The sequence below is a fragment of the Antedon bifida genome, chromosome 4, assembly GCF_963402885.1.
Source record: "Antedon bifida chromosome 4, ecAntBifi1.1, whole genome shotgun sequence".
Classification (NCBI taxonomy): Eukaryota; Metazoa; Echinodermata; class Crinoidea; order Comatulida; family Antedonidae; genus Antedon; species Antedon bifida.
In genome coordinates, this window is record NC_136229.1 from 1,060,642 (window position 1) to 1,082,189 (window position 21,548).

General features: G+C 36.5%; 2 protein-coding genes across 3 annotated transcripts; both read left to right on the plus strand.

Annotated features, from left to right (window-relative positions):
* Window positions 1-688: 688 nt before the first annotated feature.
* On the plus strand, window positions 689-4,352 carry LOC144841204 (uncharacterized). 2 transcript variants are annotated; one of them, XM_078697454.1, is made up of 2 exons: window positions 689-758; window positions 1,637-4,352. In XM_078697454.1, exon 2 carries the CDS (start codon window positions 1,663-1,665, stop codon window positions 2,683-2,685), a length of 1,023 nt encoding a protein of 340 aa, XP_078553580.1. In that variant the 5' UTR covers window positions 689-758; window positions 1,637-1,662; the 3' UTR covers window positions 2,686-4,352. The 2 variants fall into 2 exon arrangements, with proteins under 2 accessions (XP_078553580.1, XP_078553581.1); XM_078697455.1 differs by lacking the exon at window positions 689-758 and adding an exon at window positions 1,255-1,392.
* Window positions 4,353-5,321: 969 nt separating this feature from the next.
* On the plus strand, window positions 5,322-21,313 carry LOC144841433 (solute carrier organic anion transporter family member 5A1-like). Its single transcript, XM_078697761.1, has 8 exons — window positions 5,322-6,374; window positions 10,862-11,188; window positions 14,603-14,767; window positions 16,358-16,550; window positions 16,722-16,866; window positions 16,976-17,148; window positions 17,634-17,698; window positions 18,199-21,313. The coding sequence occupies exons 1-8, from the start codon at window positions 5,702-5,704 to the stop codon at window positions 18,579-18,581; spliced, it is 2,124 nt and encodes a 707-aa protein (XP_078553887.1). The 5' UTR covers window positions 5,322-5,701; the 3' UTR covers window positions 18,582-21,313.
* The last annotated feature ends 235 nt before the right edge of the window (window positions 21,314-21,548 follow it).

Sequence of the window (21,548 nt, forward strand, 5' to 3'; positions counted from 1 at the left end):
TATTTGAACAGTGGCTTGTCGTTGTTCAAATCGCTTGCGTTGCGCGCACGTCCTTGCGTGTCTCTAGTGGGAACCACACTTTATCGTTTTCGACGACGGCACCGTTAAGACTTTCTAAGTCAATACAATGTCCAGTCCACTACAATCGATTCTTATCATAATACACAGCCCTGGAGGTGAATTCGTCATTATGTCCAGTTATGAAACACATCTAGTTACTTAACATGACATAAATTAGAAATGTAACCACAGAAAGTAGGCATATTGCGTTGATAGATGTCAAAATAAATTAAACTTGCAAGGTTATTGCTATAAATATTGCATAACAATCGATTGATTCAAATTATCGTAAATTAAAAGGTAATTGCAAGATTTCAATTTAGGTTTTGCATTGTGCACACACAATTCTCTGTTGCCATAGACATTCTAGTATTCATAGTTGAAATTTAATTAATTTAAATTATCGTTTTTTATGGCGTCAATAAAATGGGCTCATATGTCAATAATGCGATCTTTTATATTTCATCTATTGACAAACGTGACGTTTCTATACCACTATCTGTAAAGGAATAATGTTAAAATAAAGCTAACAGAGGGTGCTTAGCAACGGGGTAAACAATACGCGCAGTTATCGATCATGTATAGACAACGAATAAGCGACTTTTGTGTGCATTGTCTGTTAAGTCAGCACCCTATAAAACGTGCTTAACAAAACAGCAGACATACACCAACGGAAAGACGCGTTTCGATTGTAACGGGTAAGTTGTAAATAATTTAAAAAATTGTTATCAATAATAAATGATGTTTTAATGTTTTTTATTACGTTGTATCATAAATAAGTTCAAGTAGGGCCTACTTATAGTTCTTAGAGCGTGTTTGGTGAATATTATAGTGGCTATTTAAGGACCATTCGTAAAATATACCTAACTCCATAGGAATGTATAGACCTACAAAACTTACCACAATAACGGATCAACGTGATAAGTTCTTCTATAGACTGTTTACTAAGTTAGTATGGAATATTCTACCATGATAATTTATTGAAGTCAATAAAATATTGAATTTGAACCGTGCCAACTTCCTGGTGGTAGCAGACATTGCCATGACAGTGACCTTTGGGCTTGACACTCTAAATGTGCTAGACAGACAAACCTGGGAAAAACAAATAACAAAATTACGATCCTGAAGTAGGCCTATGATGATAGTTAAAAATGTCTCAAACGAAACGACATTCAGACTTGTTCCGTTTCATGGAATGGATGACGGCACCGTTTGTTAGATAATTCAATTTATTCTGTTTCAAAAAGCCTTCAGAAATGGAGAGAACACATTTAAAATTACGAAACAAAAAGCAAAAAGAGATTCAAAACGAAACGGACATGTAAAATAATGGTAAATCATATAGAGAATTTAACGACGCCGACTATCTTCCGTTCCGTGGAACAAGTGAATGTAGCTTAGTTTAGTAACACGTTCTTATAGTTCTGCTGTACTTTGATAGGCTTAATGCAATTTTTTTAGAAATTTTGTTTTTACGTTAATATTAAGTCATGTAAACATTTTACTAGATCAGGTGTACAAATTAAATTCTTAACCTAATCCTAATTAATATACTGTGTTTTTGTTCCTTTTGTAGTGTTCTGACAAATCGTAGGCTGCATAATGACGTCACAGTCTCTTGATAAGCAACTTGTTCTTCCCAAGTATCCACAACCTTTCTCTGTGATCTCAGAGCATTGGCAAGGTCAACTAAATGTCACGGACGAAAACTCAGACGAGGATCTGTTCAGCTTTGGATCAATCTATGACGAGAATCTGTTTAAACAGATTCACAAACATCTCGAACTAGACACGAACGATAGATTCGCGTATGTTGGATGTAGTAAAGGTTCTTATGCCGAAAAAATCAAAGAGAAGTTTTGTCTTTTACAACCAATAGCAAATATATTCCCCGGAGTTATATTCTACGAAGAGACTTCGAACCAGAGGTTACTTCCATTTAAGATAGACCATATTGGCGCGGAGCAATACTTTCGGGAACTTTCTGAGGGATTGACAGAAGACAAAGAACCGCCATTTGATAAGATAATCCTACACGGTGCATTTGAACATTTTACAAACCCAAAGGAGACATTTAGACATATCATGAAGACTTTGACAAAAGAAGGAAAATTGTTGATTATTCACAGACCAGCACCAATGAGCACTTTACCGTTTTTCACTGAAGCAAATAAGCGGTTCGTTGAAGAGGATAGTAATGACCCGTATCTGAAGATTTTACGCTGCTTACAATCTCAGAAAGTGGACGTGAAATGGGACGTTGAGGTTCTACCAATCGTTATGCCAAAAGTGAAGTGGTTGGCGATGCTGAATCAAAAGTTTCCACCACAAATGGAAATAATTAGTACTTTTGAAATCATGACAGGAGTTAGAGAATTGACAGAAGGCATGTTCAAGTATCAAGGTGATCAGGTGGAATTTTTTGATCGTCTGATGTTCGTAGCCGTGTCACATCCATACGGGAATGATAGCTATCCCAACATTCAACGACATGGTACTTCGGATCTAAGGCCTTACCCGACGGGATTGTCTGATTTAAGGTACAGTTTAGCAGTTACTCCAGATATTCAAAAGCATATGCAAGGTAATCGTAAAAGGCCGCAACAAAATAACATATTTCGATGATGATGACTTCAATTAAGGGCGTCGATAGCCGCGAAGAACAAACTGCAGCTGTGTAGTATGTGTCAACCATTTTCTTCAGTAGTTACGTGCTAAGAACAATACTTAGGCCTACTGAATAATTAGATACGTACTTTTTGATGGTATGAATTTCACGCCCATTACGATACTGCAATAATAAGATAATAAACATGTGTGCAAGCTGTAATCTTATAATTTTGTAATCCAGGTAGTTGTTTCTGGTTGTCGGTGGTACGCGCTATAAAGCATTTGTTGCTATTAAGCGACGTACCAAATCATTAGATGCGCAAGTAGACTCATTCACGAAAGTCGAAAATTCTGATTGGTTGCGTAGTATTTACGTCACAAAATACGCATGCGCATTAGTCAACACTTTCGATTCGTTTCCACCAGGCGAATTTGTTCGCGCGAATATCGAATGCGCCAGCTTATAGGCATGCGTAGAGAAGGATTTGGAAGATGAATACGCATACGTATAAGCTGGCGCTTTCGATTCGCGCGAACAAATTCGCCTAGTGGAAAACCGCCTTTATTTAGTGAATAGGAAAGTTATACTTATAATTTTCAAAGTGGGCCTTTAGTGTGTTCCGTGTGCAATACATTTCAGTACTTAGGAAATAGTACTGTAGGATATACTTACAAGGTGAGAACCTCTAAATCTATTGAATGTGGTCGGATAGGCCTAATTCCGGTTCTTTATTCTAACACTAGTTTCATTATCACAACTGTTTTGAGGATTTGTTTGCAATAACAACATTAGTAAACTGTTACATTTAGCATAGGCTTTGTTATTTTTTGTGAGGTAGGAGATGCTTTACAATTATACAAGTATGAAATGAAAAAAAGGTACAGACTAGAAGTTACAATTATGTCAATACTAAAAGTTAAACTCTTGCGCCGAGCGCAGCTGTACTTTTCTAAAGTGTATAATAAATATATACTTATCTTCATATGTGTAACAGGATTCTCAGACGAGGTAGTTTACAATCAATAAGTAGAATGTTGGCTTAGTGATTAGTGGCCAGCCCTTTGTAATTAAGTGCATTATGAATGTAAATCAGTGAGGTAGCGGTACAGTGATATTACCCTTGAGGCAACCATAATCAAATTAATCTACGTTTCGAGTCTGAAATCAAATTTTACAATAATCACCTGTTTAATTATTTCTCGTTACTACATATATCTAACTTAATTTATAATAATAATAAGAATACTGTTTCGTTCAAAATGTAAAAGTAATGCAACACAGACAGGAGGAGAGCAGACAACCTGGAAAGGTTCGACAATTATAATAAGAACTTAATAATTATAATTAAACTTAAGACTTTCAATTATTGTAGTTGCAGAAGAAATTTGTAATTTATCCACGTACGAAAATCATTCATGAACTCGCGCTTATTTATATCGCGCCTTTTTTGCATCATCGCGTAAAATCTGAATACGCCTGCGTGGTGCGTACAAACTGACGCTTTTGATTCGCACAGTATGTATTCTATACTTCATCAAAGAACTTATAACACAAGAATCTCCTGTTCGTCCGAAGCGCGTCACAATTTCGAAAGGCATTGTGGGATAGAATAGAGCTATGGGTGGCGCCATTGTGAGCCATAGAGTAGGGCGCCCGCATCAAATTAGAAAGTCAAAATCATAGAGGGGATCTGCTAATACTCTAGGGGGGGGGGGGGGGTGTCGAGTAATTGACTGAGGAGTAGGGCGCCCGCATCAAATTAGAAAGTCAAAACCATAGAGGGGATCTGCTAATACTCTATGGGGGTAGAGTAATTGACTTCCTAGTTTGGAGGGGGCGCTTCTCCATGCTGTGAAATGGCGTCGCCCAGTTTGACCTTTTAACCCTGTACTTCCGATACTGTGTTTTGAATGCAAATTGAAGAACAGGAGATTCTTGTGTTATAAGTTCTTTGTACTTCATTAAAACCCAAGAAATATTTACTAAGCAAATGTGTGTTTCCGCCAAAATGGAAAACAAATTATGAAATAAAATGAACAAAAGATTTGAATTCCATAAAATATTTTGCTATCTAATGTTTAATCCTTGCTCCTGGGTAGGTAGGCCTACGGTGGTGGGACCACCAGCATGTGTGTGTGTGTGTACTACTAAAACTGAGTTTATTGAAAAATCAACCTTATATGCGGGGCCATTAGTTTGCCTCCTTGTTTCCCCACCATGCCTCTTGATTCCAATTTTCATCATTTTCAGTTCAGACGACAAAACATCATCATTATTACGCAGATACGCAATGACATCGAGTGCACCTATGCAATGTGTCATTACGATTCATCGAATTGTATGAACGTAAGACCAATGACATTGCATTTTAACAAATCTAATAACACTTGAAAATGTATCACAATTTAAGTGTAATATTATGTAGAACCGGTATAATTCTAGGAATTTTACAAATTGCATCTTTGTATTTTATGTGAATATTTTTAGTTTCCAAGAATATTACATGTTTTTTGTGTGTACAATTAACAAGATTCATCTGTGTATACTATAGTTATACCATGGAGAAATATCTACAAGCGCCCTCTTCACGTCCTTGTACGTACGTTCTCTTTCAGTGACAACCCAATCAATATAAACGCGATGTATTTAAGTCAACTCACTGGAGACACACACGACAAATAGCTGAGCTCATCGCAATCATCACATTATAATATAAATGCGATGCATGTATGTTGTGATGACGATTAAGTTCCATATGCATATTCAACTGGATTTGGAAGCACAAAGCTTAGGCTTAAAATTAGCAACATGGATTCGTTTGTAACGCAAGATCTGCTTGTTCGTTTGTAATGCAAGTCGTTTCATAATAGGCCTACGAACGTGTCCACACCTGAGTGAGTTTCTCTATTGTCTACTCAGTATTTTGACATCCGTCTTTTGTTCATGTGTATTTGTTTTTGAGGGTAACACATCTCTGTGTCTTTGCGTACATATTACTTACGACTATTTAGCCGCAGGTTTGTATCCACGATGGAGTTGTCTACTGTTAGCGAAGCGTCCGATATCGGGTTCCGAGGATGGAGGCCGCGATGGATGCAACGGTTTGCTACAGCCAAGAAATTTGTATTATTTATGTGTGTATTAACATTAGTAGAGAGTATGATGTTGATCGGATACACGAGCAGTGTGTTAACATCTATTGAACGCCGATTCCAAATCAAAAGCGCAGAGGCTGGACTCATCGTCAGCGCGTACGAAGTTGGCAACTTCTTAGTCGTTGCTTTTGTAAGTTATCTCGGAGGCCGTCCCGGAAGTCACCGACCAAAATGGGTCGGTTTTGGTGCTTTTATCATGTCTGTAGCTGCCTTGATCTTTACCTTGCCTCATCTAATAGGGGATAATTACATCCCCGGTAGAGTTACCTCCGAGAATGAGACTGACGTTTCCATCTGTAGAAATTACACAGCTGAGTCTATAGCAAGTCAACAGCTAGAACAATCGGATAACCACATCGTGGACCCAGATCTAATGGATGTCACGGTTTACTATGATTGTATGGAAAGTGACGGAGACCCTTCTGATTATCTCTTTTTCTTTGTGATTGCCCAACTGTTGCTTGGTATGGGGGCTGCCCCGATGTTTACCTTAGGTGTCACCTATGTAGATGATAATATTGGAGCAACCGAATCCGCATCTTATATTGGTAAGTACTTTTAAATATCCCCAAAGATAACTGATATATACCCTACTTTGTGACTCTAATTGCGTCTTAATTTCCATTATATAAAATGTTTATTATTATTTTTCTTTATGTTTAGACCACTATGTTTTGTTTGATTTTGATTTCCGTTAATTTCCCCATACAATTAAAACAACCTGTGCTTACGAAATAGAAAGGACACAGCTGTTGATAATGACCCAGAAACGATCGAGTGAAATTGCTCTTTCATAAAAGTTTGGTTTCCGCTGGGACGCAAGTAAGAGCGTAGTACGCGCAACGCAAATAATTTGACCAATTATAAATGATGGATTAACTCTGTCGCTTGTGAATGGCCAAGTACCTGCGTTGCTTCCTAGTAGCGTCACGCACAATAGTGTAGTGTACGCGCAACGCAGTGAGTTTACCAATCACAAGCGAGTTTGGATGGTCACCTATCGTGACATGATTGGTCAAATTATTTTCGTTGTGCGGCGCTTGTGTTGCTTCGTCCTTATAGTGAAACACAAAGCTTGTACAAATTATAATAACGGAAAATTCACTTCATATCCATGGAATAAACAATTACATAATAAACAAAAGTTACAAAATGGTACCAGTATATTATTATTATTATGTTATCGCGTTAAATAATGAAAACAATACATCCGAAATCGGAAACAGAATTCGTGACTTGACAATATGTTGTGATTGTCTCTAAAAACAATTGCCTACATCCTCCAAAATTATGAATGGAGCGCGTCAAACAATGGAACCTGTAATCCGTCTTTTTAACAACGGATTACTGACGACCTCAACATAAATTAATAAATTAAGATTATCTGGTTTTACTTTTATTCAAAAACAATGCTGTCGTCAAATTTGTTTATTTAGTGACCTTCATACATTGCTACAATTTGACATATCAGAGTGACTTCAGATTAAAAACGTAAACAAAACAAGTTTCGCATTGGTAAAGTTGCTAGTATTAAATCCTGAATGTTTTCTAGACTTTTTAAAACACGTTCTGTATTGCTTTCGGTTTCTGTGTATTATGTATTGTTGATTATGCCACGCTTCAGTGGGTTCGTCACGTTTCAGTGGGTTCGTCACGCTTCTTTGGATCAAATTTTGTTGCGATAGTCGTCTGGAAATATTTTGACACATTGTGTAATTTATGGTATTTACAAGCGATAATACATGGTCCTCTTATGCGATCCCCTTTCATTGATGTTTTTACAAAATTACCATAACTGATCGAAAAGTGCAGTGTACTAAAGCTCGGTTCGCACTAGCGACGCAAGTAACAAAACCTACACAACGAAATGCCCTTCCAATATTTGTGTTTGCCCCTCCGCCTGCATGAAATCAAACCTGCGATGTTTGCAGCACTGTCCGTCGTCGGTTCTCACTTGTGATTACGCAATATAAACAGCCATTTGTGTCAATACGTTGTTGCGTTACGTTGTGTTCTAGTGGGAACTACGCTTAAAGCTTGGTTCCCACTAGCAACGCAACGCAACCGACGCAACGTAAGGAAATGCCCTTCCAATAATTGTGTTTGCCCCCGCCTGCGTGAAATCAAACCTGCGATTTTTGCAGCACCACTGCGTCGTGTCAGTTCCCACTTGTGATTACGCAATACAGCACTTTGCGTCGATACGTCTCTGCGTTGCGTTCTAGTGAGAACCACGCTTTAGAGCTGCGTTAAAAACTCGTAACTTGTTTTCGGGATCTTAAAAACTGATCTTTTAAACCAATCTGAAAATCCGGTTCAAAGCTAAACCTTATGAAAAAAGGAGAATGATCTTCTTTTGTTACTCAGTGTTACAACAAAGCATATTTAGGCTTACAGTCTGCAGGAAGCCTATAAACTGTGTCAGAGGAGGGCACGGTATAATGTTTTCTTAGTACTATATTTATAATAATGTATACATTAAATCCAAATCAGCTTAAGGGGTAGCTCCGGAGGTATTAAGTTTCTGTTGTGTATTATAAAATATAAACCTTTGCAATAACATTACTGTAGTAATAATCCCATTGTATTTCGTCGGCGGTGGTAAAGCAGAACGAGTCGTGAAATAGGCTAAGCCTTATTCATGTTATTTACATGAATTGAATGCAATTCAAACCCGGATCTACACTGAATTTGTTCGCACGAATCGAAAGTATTAGGTTATAGGCGTAGAGAGGGATTTGGAAGATTGAAAAATAAATACGCATGCGTATAAGCTGACGATTCGCGTGAACAAATTCGCCTAGTAAAATCAGCTTTACTGTACTCTGCACGGTATATTATGTTGCAAACCATTGTATTATAATTTATTAAATCTATGTTGATCGCCCAATCAGGATATCGTACGGTGACTAGAACGTAACGCAAGGACGTAAACGCAACGCAAGCGTGTTGACAAATGACAAGCGAAGTTATAGACAGTTAGCTATCACAAGCGAATAAGTCATCGCTTGTGATTGGTCAATTCACTTGCGTTGCGTTACGTCCTTGCGTTACGTCGCTAGTGGGAACCACGCTTAAAGGCCAACTCAGACAACGTCGTACGACATCGTACGTTCTCCAGACGACCTCATAAAAACTACGCCCGACAGTATCGCAAGACGACTCATCTCGTCGGGATTCAACTCGTACAGCACCGATAGGCGCCGAGTGTTATCCGGATGATGCAAATTATAGATGTTAAAGCTTGGTTCCCACTAGGACGTAACGCAAGGACGTAAACGCAACGCAAGCGTGTTGACCAATGAATAATCCATCGCTTATAAATAACAAGATTGGTCAACTAACTTACGTTGCATTACGTCCTTGTGTTACGTCTCTAGTGGGATCCAAGCTTTAGGTATTACACAAACATTGTTCGTATACGTTTTCAGTTTTTTTCTGCGACCAACGGATGATGAGATCTGGGTTTAAAGTGAACCGTCCTTGATCACCGAATTCAATATTTAATTCTTTTTCTATCTTCTCTATTGGGTTGGCCCTGTCATTGTTCAACCACGAGGTCTTAACAAAAAGAAAGAATACCTAAGTAGGCATGTCCAGAATACTATTCAATAGGGTGACAGTATGGGTCAATCGTCGTACCACCAATAATCTTTCAAAACAAATTCATTTATTTTCTTTTGTATAAGGCTTATAATGTCCAGTTAGATATACGTATGATTTCGCTATACAAATACTGATATAAGTAGAAAAGTTTCTGGAGCAAATTTTACAACACGATCTTTTTTTGTATAAAATCGTTTTCGTTGAAATTTGTTATCAGCACAAAAAAACCAAACAAAAAAACAGGCCCTTGACGACAAGAAAATATCCGTTCTTTTAAAACACGGTTTATGAATCGGTATTTTCTGATCTTGTTCAGAAACGGGCCCTACAAATTTAACAACGCGAATTTGCGTATATCAGCGTAGCGCGTAGCGCGCCTACATGCTGAATACACCTCACAATTAAATAACTAAACACTTCCGAGCCTAATAACATTTTTTAAATAATGTGTAGATAAACCATAATGTTTTATGGAGACTCTGCAGAGAATAAGCAATTAATTTATACTAACATTTCAGTTAATACTTTATTAATAGTGCCTCGAAGAAGAAATGATTAATTTTCTAAGAAAGGAAGTTATTCTTGAAGGGAATCTGTAAATTCATTTTCGAACATAAGCCTCTTATTAAAAAAAATATACTGTAGTTGATGTCGATGGAATAAGCTCATTTGTAATAGAAAGAGAAACTATGAATAAGACAATTAAAACGGAAATAATAGAATAAGTATAGTTTTTATTTGAAATGTTGTATGTCATATGACATGGATGTCACGTGATATAAATGTCATTGTGCAACCGGTTACGTCTAAGTATCTTCCAAACTTGTTTATTTGTCAAAATTAGAATAAAGCTAGCTTAGTTCTCATAGAACGCAACGCAATTGCGTACACGCGCAACAGTGACTTGACCAATTACAAGCGACTTATCGGATGACTAATCGTGTCGTGATTGGTCAAATTACTTGCAGCGCACTTACGTCCTTGCGTTGCGTACAATTAAAGCTTGGTTCCCATGACGTAACGAAAGTTTACGTATGCGCAATAACACAAGTGCTTTTACCAATCACGACACGATTCATCATCCGATTTGGAGAAACCAAGCTAATAGGACACGTACAAAAGAAATCAGTCTTGTGTTTGAAATCGAAAAAGTGTTACGTTGTCATATTATATAACACACAATGGTTAAGTGCTAGTGAGTCTACTCCAATGCCCAACTCAATATGGCGTCGCATGATTGCTACAAATTGAGAACCATCGATTGCGTAAAGCAGTATTGAGCATGCAATGGCTATTCGCTAATGATATTACTCAATATCAATTAAATTATTAATCGTTATTCTAAGATATTATGCTTATTAAAACAACTTCATGGTAGTAATTTAATAATGAAATTCAATTACATATGTGACGTTCTTTTTCTCAATAGGTATTGTGTACTGCGTCACGGCTATTGGTCCGGCACTTGGATTTTTACTAGGCGGTCTATGTGTCAGTTACTACGTGGATCTAGACTCCGTTTCTTCCAATGATATTGCTATTTCCCCGGGCGATCCACAGTGGGTAGGAGCGTGGTGGATAGGGTACCTCATATGTGGCCTGCTTATAGCGGTGTTTGCACTGCCGATACTCGCATACCCTCGCACTTTAAGACGAAGTCGAGATTCTGACGATGACCGACCGAAGTCAATTTCTGAAGGAGAGGACGATGGTAGTAGGATGGTTCACATGCAGTTTGACTGCTCAAGCTGTAGAGGTAAGTTCACATAGTATACTAAGCCTTTCTGATGAAGCCACCTTCAATTAAATCACTGAGAAAATTACGTCGTAATGACGTCACGTTAATGATACGCTTGTCAGAGATCCATCCGATTGCGGTACGGTGTCATAATCTAGGCTAAAGCTCTGTCTACACTATCAAACTAGTTTGACAAAATAAGTCTGATGTGCCCAAATACGATAGTGATATGACATCATCATGACCATATATGGGCACATCACATAAAGTTTGATAGTGTAGACAGTGCTTTAGTATGTTACCTACTTATGAACTCATACAAAATATGTTGCTTAGGGAAAGTTACAGAATATCCATTCATCTTTAATAAGAGTTGAGTACGTCGGCTTTCTCATGACTCCCGTAGGGTTGCTTGATTCCTTGGACGCACGTGTCCTTGCGTTGCGTCCGGACGTTAAGCGCAACGCAAGGGAATTGACCAAAGGCAAGAAGAAAGAGTTCGAATAATCCATCGCTTTTGATTGGTCAATTACTAGCGCTGCGCTTACGTCTGCATCCTAGAGAATGGGAATGAAGCTTTAATAGAGAGGTTTCGCAATCTTACGAATACGATAACGAAAACGGATACGTCACGCACACGTATTCGTTTTCGTAAGCCATAAAAAAATCTGTTTCGCATGGCAACGAAATATTGAGGCGCGTCCAAAATATGACGGTAAATTTGAGCGAAGCGCAGGTACGTGTTGCTTGGTGCTTGGCCGGCTGCCTAGGCCTAGCCGTAACATCAATGCGAGTGAGGACTTTAAAAACTGCTATTTATCAAAATTGACCTGCATTTTAGTAAATTACTTTAGTAAATTACTTTCAATAAATCTATAATTATATTATAATCATGAATCATTTCTGATTCAAATGCAAAATGTGCAAAATAGATCAAAAACTATACTCGTTTTGTAGTTACGAATATGACTGGTGATATTCGTCAACACGAATACGCTTTACGAATATGAAATGGGGATCAGCTCAAAAGTTTCACAAATGTATGACGTATCCGTTTTCGTTATCGTATTCGTAAGGTTGCGAAACCTCCCTATTGACACACGAATGCTCCCGCCAACGCGTTTGTTTACACAGTGACGTTACGTTGTATTATTGAGACATATTTTAACGTGTAAAGTGTATGACAGGGACTGTGTGATGATACGTCAATATATTTTACATTATGCTAATACTGTTATTCAAAGCAAATATGTTTTCAGTCTAGTAGAACAGCAAAGCAAATCGATGCTGTCAGTGTGAAAGTAGTGATTTAAGTATGTTCTTTAGCTAAAATGCTTTGAGACGAATTAGATCATTAATGCTTTCATGTTTTGCTTCATGAGGTTCATTAACGAATTACAACGTTTGTCTTTCCTTTGATGACGCGTTACTATTCATTGATGACGCATTTATTTAATATGAAACAACATAACGTATACATCATCGTATACAGCAGATTGTGTTTGCGAAATTAAAAATGAAAGAAGTCAGTAAATATAAATATATTAGAAGTGGTTAATCTTAATCGACATATAATGATATGATGCTCTTGCTGTACACACAAAACAAGTTTGACAAAAAAGTGTGATGCACCCAAACATTATTAGTGATATGCCGAAATATGGTAGTGATATGCCCAAATATGGTAGTGATATGACATCATCATGTCCGTATATGGGCACATCACATTTTTTGTCACATAAAGTTTGATAGTGTAGACAAGGCTTAAAAAAACATCGGTGCATTTCTATTGCTGCTATTACATTTTATTACCCAATATGGCGTAGAATCTCCTCGCTAAATGTCAATTCATCCCATCTCTCTCTATTTAAGCACAAACAAGTTGCCGCCGCATACACACATATGCATTCTCGTCGCTAAAGTGATTAGTGTAATAACTAGTCTAAGTCATCATGTTCGTGATACATAAATGTATATTCATGAATAAGAATAAGAATAAGCCGATATTCTAGAATAAAAAGGATGGTTGTTGTTTCTCTTGAAATAGCACATCAATATGTGATGAACATCGGTGAGCCAACACTGATTGTGGTACGTGCACGTATCACCTCGCACGCCGTTATATATAGTATGCAAGAGAGGATAGTAAAAGATGTGTGTGAAAATGTTGCGGGTTTAATTTTCGCATGCAACTGTTCAAGCACGCGCGTCGAACGAAATACGCGGTATTGTCCATTAACTGGTGCGCGGTTTACGTCAGTGGTATCATAAATTGGACGCCGCGTGTAAATTATGATGTATTCGTACGCACGCGTTAACTATTTGATCTCATCTAATTTACGTCCGTTGCGACATTAATATGTTCCATCATCATTAATGCTATGGATGGATTGTGACAACTCCTTGCTTGTAACATTATTTATAGTGCTGTTGTTTATGTAAATATTCTTGAGTAAACGTTGTGTAAACATTACCAGTTATTGACCCTTAATGGCTAAATAAAGATTATTTGGAAATTGAAATCCAGTTTGATGAATTACAATAAAACCCTTTTAAATCTTAGTCATCGTAACTCAAGAACATGTTATTTGTAATATAAAACACAATACTTTAATGCTGCATTAAGTTTACATATGACATTTTATCTGAATAATCGGGATAGTAGATTCTATACATTATAAACATAATATGTGATATACAGTAGACCCCATATTACGGGGACACCTTTGGGATCTAAACATGTCCCCTAAGGATGTACACTGTAGACGTGAATGATATACAGAGAACAACCCTATTACGGGGACACCTTCATGATCCTAAAGGTGCATGTAGGGGTTTGCCGTAGTTTAAAGAAAACATTATATTTCTCCTCGCTCGTTTAAACGTGTTTCCATAAGTGGTGTTCTAATGAAGGGTTCTAGGCCTACTATCGATAAAAGGAACATAGATAAGTTGTTTTATAATGAAGGGTTCTAGGCCTACTATCGATAAAAGGAACATAGATATTCATTGTATATAATGAATAGAACGTGTTTTCATAAAGTCCTTGTAATTGAAAAGACATGCAAAGGAGTTAATCCGGGGCTTTCCCCGCTTACTCTATAAAAAGAAACTAAATCCGGGGCTCGTGCATTGCTGAATCTCTGATCTGCATTACGTTGACATGACCTGTATTTTCGCCGGCGCGCGGGGGAATAAGTTTCAGCATTTAAGCGTGGTTCCCACAGAGACGACAAGCAGACGCAAGCGGGTTAACCAATGACAAGCGAAAGTTTGAATAATCAATCGCTTCTGATTGGTCAAATCAGGGAATCTGGTTGAATAACTTGCATTGATCTTACGTCCTTGAGTTGCGTCTCTAGTGGGAACCAAGCTTTAGCCTGTCATCTTCATTTTATACAGCATTATATAACCTTTATATTTTCTCGACAGAATTTTTACAAGCGTTGAAACGGCTTCTAACTAACCCAACATATTTACTTGTAAATGTCGTGGCGTCCCTGGAGCTTTCAATCGTCACTGGATTCGTGTATTTCATGCCCAAGTTCCTGGAGACTCAGTATGGTACAACGTCTTCCAAGGCAAACATCATGACAGGTGATAATATTATTTGTTTTTTGTTCATCTTTCATGTTGTTTTTTGTACATTTTTTGTTTTGTTTTTGTTATGGATGTTGTCTGGCATGTATGTACTGTACATTATGGTTACCAAACACGCACCTGCTTCTTTGTAATTGTGAATGACCCACCTTTATATTGTAATTTCTTTTCATTTTCATAAACATAACATAACAAAACAAGTGTTTATAACAAGTGTTTATAGCAAGTGTTTATAATAAGTTTTTGTATCACTTTCAATAATATTTCTACTTTCTTAAATCGAAATATTTAATCAAAATCACTTTGTAATGTCAATTTCATTGTTTTATAACAATATACTTACATTTTTGGCACAATTTTTAAAAAATTATAATTTTTCTCCACCATTCGAGAGTTTTGTGTAGACACACCTCTTTTATGTATTTTTATTTCTTTTGTGGCGGCGTTCACTGCCACTTTTATTGTTTAATGAATTACATAATAGTCAATACAATTTAATACATCTTCTAATTTTTCCAATATTGTTCTGATTTTTGTTATATTCTTAGAAGATATTTCCTCCTATCATTCATACGATTTAATCAATACAATGTAATCAATAGTATTCGGAGAAATCTAATCGTGCCTTTTATTAGTCTTTACTTGTTTAAGAAGACATGTTTTTTCACCCACTCAATTCAAAATGTAACATTAACTACCCTTTTCATTCGGCTTTAAGATGACGATAATGATGACGAGTATGGAGAAATAAACATAACCAACAAAATATAGACGGTTTAGCAAACATTATGTTTATGTTCAAATAGAAATGTAATATCAATATTATTTGTAATGGTAATTATCAAACAGCCTCTCAATAATAACAAAAGTAATCAAGCTCGACAAATTGTAAACAACAACGAAGTTGATAATAAAATTCGCTTGCTAATGTCACAAATAAATCCTTAGTAAAGTAGTGAACGGATAACAACATTATCGGTACATTAGAAAGATAATTCAATTTACTAATCGTAAGAAAGTACGATATGTTATCGCGCGGTAATCAACGGTGCGTTTGGCACACTGAAACTCTTGATACAACAAGAAATACACGCTGCGTCTATGTATCGGGCGCGCCACAAGCAATTAGGTGTCAAGGCACGTGCAATTATGCGCGCGCAACAAGAATTAAATGCTAATCGCGTGCAATTATATGCGTCGCGCGCCATCGCAAATAACTAACGGTTGCCGCCGCCTCCGGGGCAGAGCATCATTGTATATATTAGTGTTTTATTATTCTGTAAGGTGTTTGTTCATAATTGATGCGTTAGTACTAAATATTATTGATTCTTTCATTTTCATTGTTATAGATAAATAAAGATCTTATTTGTTATTATTAGCCAGCAAGCTGTGTATATTAATTCTGCATATTATGTTTGAATAATACAATCAATTTCTTAACGTCTGGTTTAAGTATTCCCGCCGATTATAAAGGGATCTGATATTTAGAACCATAAAGGGGACACCTTAGCGACCAAAACGGCTGTGTAGGAAGGATTGCAACATTACTTACTGCCATAACATTGTTTTCCTATTCATTCTTTACAGGTGCTATTATTCCACCGGCGGCCTTAGGAATAGCCCTTGGTGGTTTTATAGTCAGGCGTTATAAGTTCACATTAGAGAAATGTACACGATTCGCTTTTATAATGAGCACCATCACACTGATGTTTCTATTCACACTCTTCTTCGTGAAGTGCGACAATCAGGAATTCGCAAATATTAGTCTTAATAAAGACAGGTAATGGTATATTTTAATAAGATAATAGGCATTATATTAGTACCTCCTCGGTGGCAGTGATTTTGGATGCAATAAGAGCCGGCGTTTACATATAAATTTGCAACTATTCTCTGTGATAATCTAATTTCAAAATGTCTCGTATTAAAACGTTTTCATTTTTTTTGTATCTAGCTCAACAAATATCAGTTCCTGTTTTGGTAGCTGTAATTGTCACGACACTGACTATCAACCAATTTGTGGCGTCGATGATGTGACGTATTTTAGTGCGTGTCATGCAGGATGCGGTAACCATAGATACAGTAATGAATTCGATAAGGTAAGTGATTATTACATATACCATTATCAAATTAAAATGTATTGGAAAATAAAATTTCGTTTAAAAAAAATAAAATTAACAATATTTTATAACGTTTTTTCGATTTTAGGAGGTGTTCGTTGATTGTTCGTGTATCGTTCGCGGTGATGACGTCTCATGGGACGCTGTCGATGGCAAGTGTGATTCGTCATGTGACAAGTTGCCAATCTTTATGTCACTTGTCATCGTTGTCGTGTTTTTGACAGCTATAAGTCAAATACCTATTCTGATGTCTACACTTAGGTAAAAGATCTTATGTTCGTTACCATCGTCTTTTTAATTATTTTCATCATTCACCATTGTATAATTACATTTAGTGGAGCACTGTGGCGCAGTGGTTAGAGCATTAGCTTAGGTTTCGACTTTACCTATAATCACATTATATCTTCTTTCCAACATCATTATGACATCACTATCTTCATCAACAAGAACATCATCAATATCATCAACTTCATCATCATCAACATCATCATCCTCGTAATCAACAAAGACAACAACATCATCCTCGTCATCAACAAAAACAACAACGTCAACAATACCATCAACTTCTTCATCAACATCCTCGTCATTTTGTATGCATCCATTCCGTTCAAAATGCAATGTAGATTTTAACTGATATTGTACCGATAATGTTGATAATCACAGTAAAACATACTTGTCGTATTTTTGTAGAATTTCTGTGACGAAAATTACGTATGAATCGATCAAACATTTATATTTACTTGCAGGTCTGTGTATCAGTGTGATCGTCCATTCGCTCTCGGCATCCAATTTGTATTTCTTCGTGTTTTAGGTAAAATACATTAATATGTTATGTTCAATGTCATGGGTGATTAGCGAACCATGGATACATTATTCCTTCATGTTATAAAACAACCACTTTCACATTACATTAAAATAATGTGTCTGTGTTTGCCAATTAAAATAGGGACTTATCTAATTTAATGACGCTCTGTGACTCAATCCAGTCATAGAGCATGCGCAGAATATATTGATACAAAATAGATGTATATTTCCTTTCTCAACTAGTATAACCGGTTCTCTTACTGCTGTACATCTAGACCAATATTTATAAATGTTATAATATCATGTAAAATTCCTAAATACAGTAGGCATATATATTAACATTGCCTTTACCAACTGTGAAAATAATTCATGCGATACAGTATAGGATAATATAGATATAATTCCCTTGATACAACCTAATTATTCCGTGTGTTTAACGAGTGTAGGGCCAGATGCAAATGCGCGATGGGTAAGACTTGGTATAACCACGAAAATGTTTTCTTACAGCCTATATTCCAGCACCTATCTATTATGGAAAGACAATCGATTCGTCATGCATGATATGGCAAACACTGTGTGAAGGAGTTGGATCCTGCTTTGAATACGAGAAAAGTCAAGTCCATGCCAACTATATCGGGCTGTCTATCGGGTTGAAGTCCATATCAGTGGTGTTTGGTCTGCTGTGTTGGTTGTCTTGCCGGTACACCTGCCGATGTTGCCTTAATCGTGACTTCTCTAGACTGGCACAAGACGTGAAGCTTCCTGAGAGGAAAGAAGACCAGCAGGAGATGGATGATCTGGAGGATCTACAAGAGGTTCCAGTTCAAATGGAGGTTGATAATAATTCCCGTCCTCGACTAGAACTATTGACAGCTGATGCTAATATTTAACTTAAATTAAATTTAAAGAGAGCTAAAATACTCAGAATCTTCAGTAGCAGCATCGATTTCAGAATAGAAAACGATATGTTGATAGGTGATGAAAACATTAGTACTGGTGGTACCGTCTTTCTAAAGCCTGTTTACTAGGCAAATTTATTTGCGCGCGAATCGAATGCGTTGGTTTATGTAGGCCTATACATGTGTATTAATAATGTATATCTCGTTTTGCGATGCGAATGCGTAACAATTAAACAGAGCTCAGGAATAATGTTTTATTCGCGCGAAGATCTATTGTAAAACGAGCCTTAAATTACCCACATATCCTCGCAAGAGAGAGGGATTCTTTCTTTATGGCTTCGGTGTCAATTCTGACTGGAGACGTTTAATTGCAGTTTTAGGCGGCATAATGTCCAAAAAAGAAACAGAAATTATTACTATTAGTAAAGCAACTAACTTTTGTGAGACATCCAAAGCTTTTTTTTCCAAAAGAAGGACGTAACACAAGGAAGGACGACGTGCACGCGTACGCACAATGTAACTATTACATTAAGGTTACGTTGCGTTGCGTTCAAGTGGGAACGAGGCTTTAACAAAAATTGTATGCAGTTTGGATCTGCACCTCCCTCCCCAACAACCAACCCCGCAAACCATCGCTTGCGATCACTTGGCGTCGCGCGCGCGTACGTACGCACTTGCTTCGCGTCCCTAGCGTGCAGGATTTTAAGCAATTAAAGGTGTATGTTGTCTGCATTTTTAATAGTAAGATACTAGTATTTATGTTGTATGCTATAATAACAAAATTAACATTCAGGGAGGATGATACAGGTTTATTAATTACTTGTTCTTACTGTCTTAAAACATAATTGATAAACCACTTTATATTCGGTAATAGACATGCAAATTATAACAAATTGAAATCAGTGAACGTTATGTAAGCACCGACTTATTTTCAATTAGGTTAATCGCCATATGAAAATATGTAGAAATATTTAATTTTTAATAATAAATAATCTATGTCAATTATTTGCAGAAATGTGGCAAAGTAATTTTTGGAGGCGTATGCATGCGATGAAATGGAATATAACAAATAATCTCGCTCGTTATAAACTATTTCATAACATCAATGCAAAATCGATTTGACTTTAAAAAAATACATATTTATTGAGTATTGCTTACGGTATACTGCAATTTTAATTTGTAAGATGAACTTAAGAACACTATGAACCTTCTTAAATATTTTTTTCTTGGTTATGATGTGCAATAATCGTGACATAAAGTGACAATTTTAAATTATGAGAATAACATAATAATAAAATATTACGAGATCGATTTTCTTTCGCTTTGTGTGGGGTTTTACGAGTCAAGTTGTGACTCTCCACGATGACATAACTTTGTCTCTAAAGCTTGGTTTCCACTAGACCGCAACGCAACGTACGTGATTTGGCCAATCACAAGCGATGGATTATTCGAACAGTGGCGTGTCGTACGTCCTTGCGTTGCTTCTCTAATGGGAACCACGCCTTAAGCTACGTCTCCACTAGGACGTAAGCACAACGTAAGCGAGTTGATACATGATCGATGAAAAGCGATAGTTCGGATAATCCATCGCCAAATTCTTGCGCTTAAGCCCTGTCTACACACATGTGCCCAAATTATGGTAGTAATATGACATCATCGTGTCCATATATGAGCCCATCATATTTTTTTTGTCACATAAAGTTTGACAGTGTAAACAGAGCTAGAGTGGGAATCAACCTTTAAGCTTTATTATTTTTAATTTTTATTCATAAAAACGACAGTTGTTACTAGGGATTTGTGAATATTAAATTAATGTAGTAAATATGTTAAATTCTAGGCCATTATTATTATCATGTGTATATCGAAAAGCCTCAAGCGAACGTTGGTTGAATCATCAATAAATGTAGTCTGCTATTTCATTTTATTTATACCGCTGCACCACAGTACCGCATATTGATTACAATATATAAAAATACTCTGCATGTTTGCTGCATGCTATCGTCAATCGATATAGCCTAAGCATAATATATAGGTAGGCCTAGAACCATACATACGCGCGCGCCATATTTATGATACAGCGGTATGTTATGCTATTTAAAGGACGTTTTAAGATATAGGCCTACAGTAATGTCAAAAAAACTTTCCCGCTCAAAGATATGCAATAAATACGCGATGTTAATTTTGTATGACGTCGCCGATGGCCAATGGCCTCTCTCGTCGTATGAATGATAGAAAGCGCCATCAATCATTATAAATCACGCGTACAACGTAAAAACTCACTGACAAATACCACAAACCTAATGAGAATATTCGAGTTACGAATACTAATAAGTTCAGTTATTGAGTAACGCGTTTTATTTTAACAAAACACGTTACACAAGGTTTTAATTAAATTAATTGTGTTATTATACTCATACTTATTATGTGTGTGTTAGGCTATGGATTATGATAAGAAAAAGGAAAAATATGATCCAGAAATAGGATGAGTAAATAAATTTAAAAGCAAAAGTATGTAAAATATAGTTTGGATAGGCCTAACATTAAGAACATTTAACATTCAGTATTGAATTGTATTTAAAGGAGATCGAATTCAATTATGTGGTGGTAGAATAAAATGAAAAGAAGGAATATTGTAAACTGCTAATTAATAAAATATATACAAGCGTTTTTATAAAAGGAACTCTGCTGCTCTCTGCTTTGATTGTATTCTTATGTAATGCGTGTGATGAGTCTGCAAGCCTAACTTAGACCATGCTTAGACTCATGTATAAATAGTTGATACTGTACCCCTAATATAATCTATTCAAAATATAGAGGAAATTTAAAAAACATGTAAAAAAAAGTACCATAATAATATGATAATCATCAATAAAACAAAACAAAATCACATAACATTTAATACAACATAATTATACAACATTCCGTAATTCATAATATTAACATTTTAAACTTTTATTC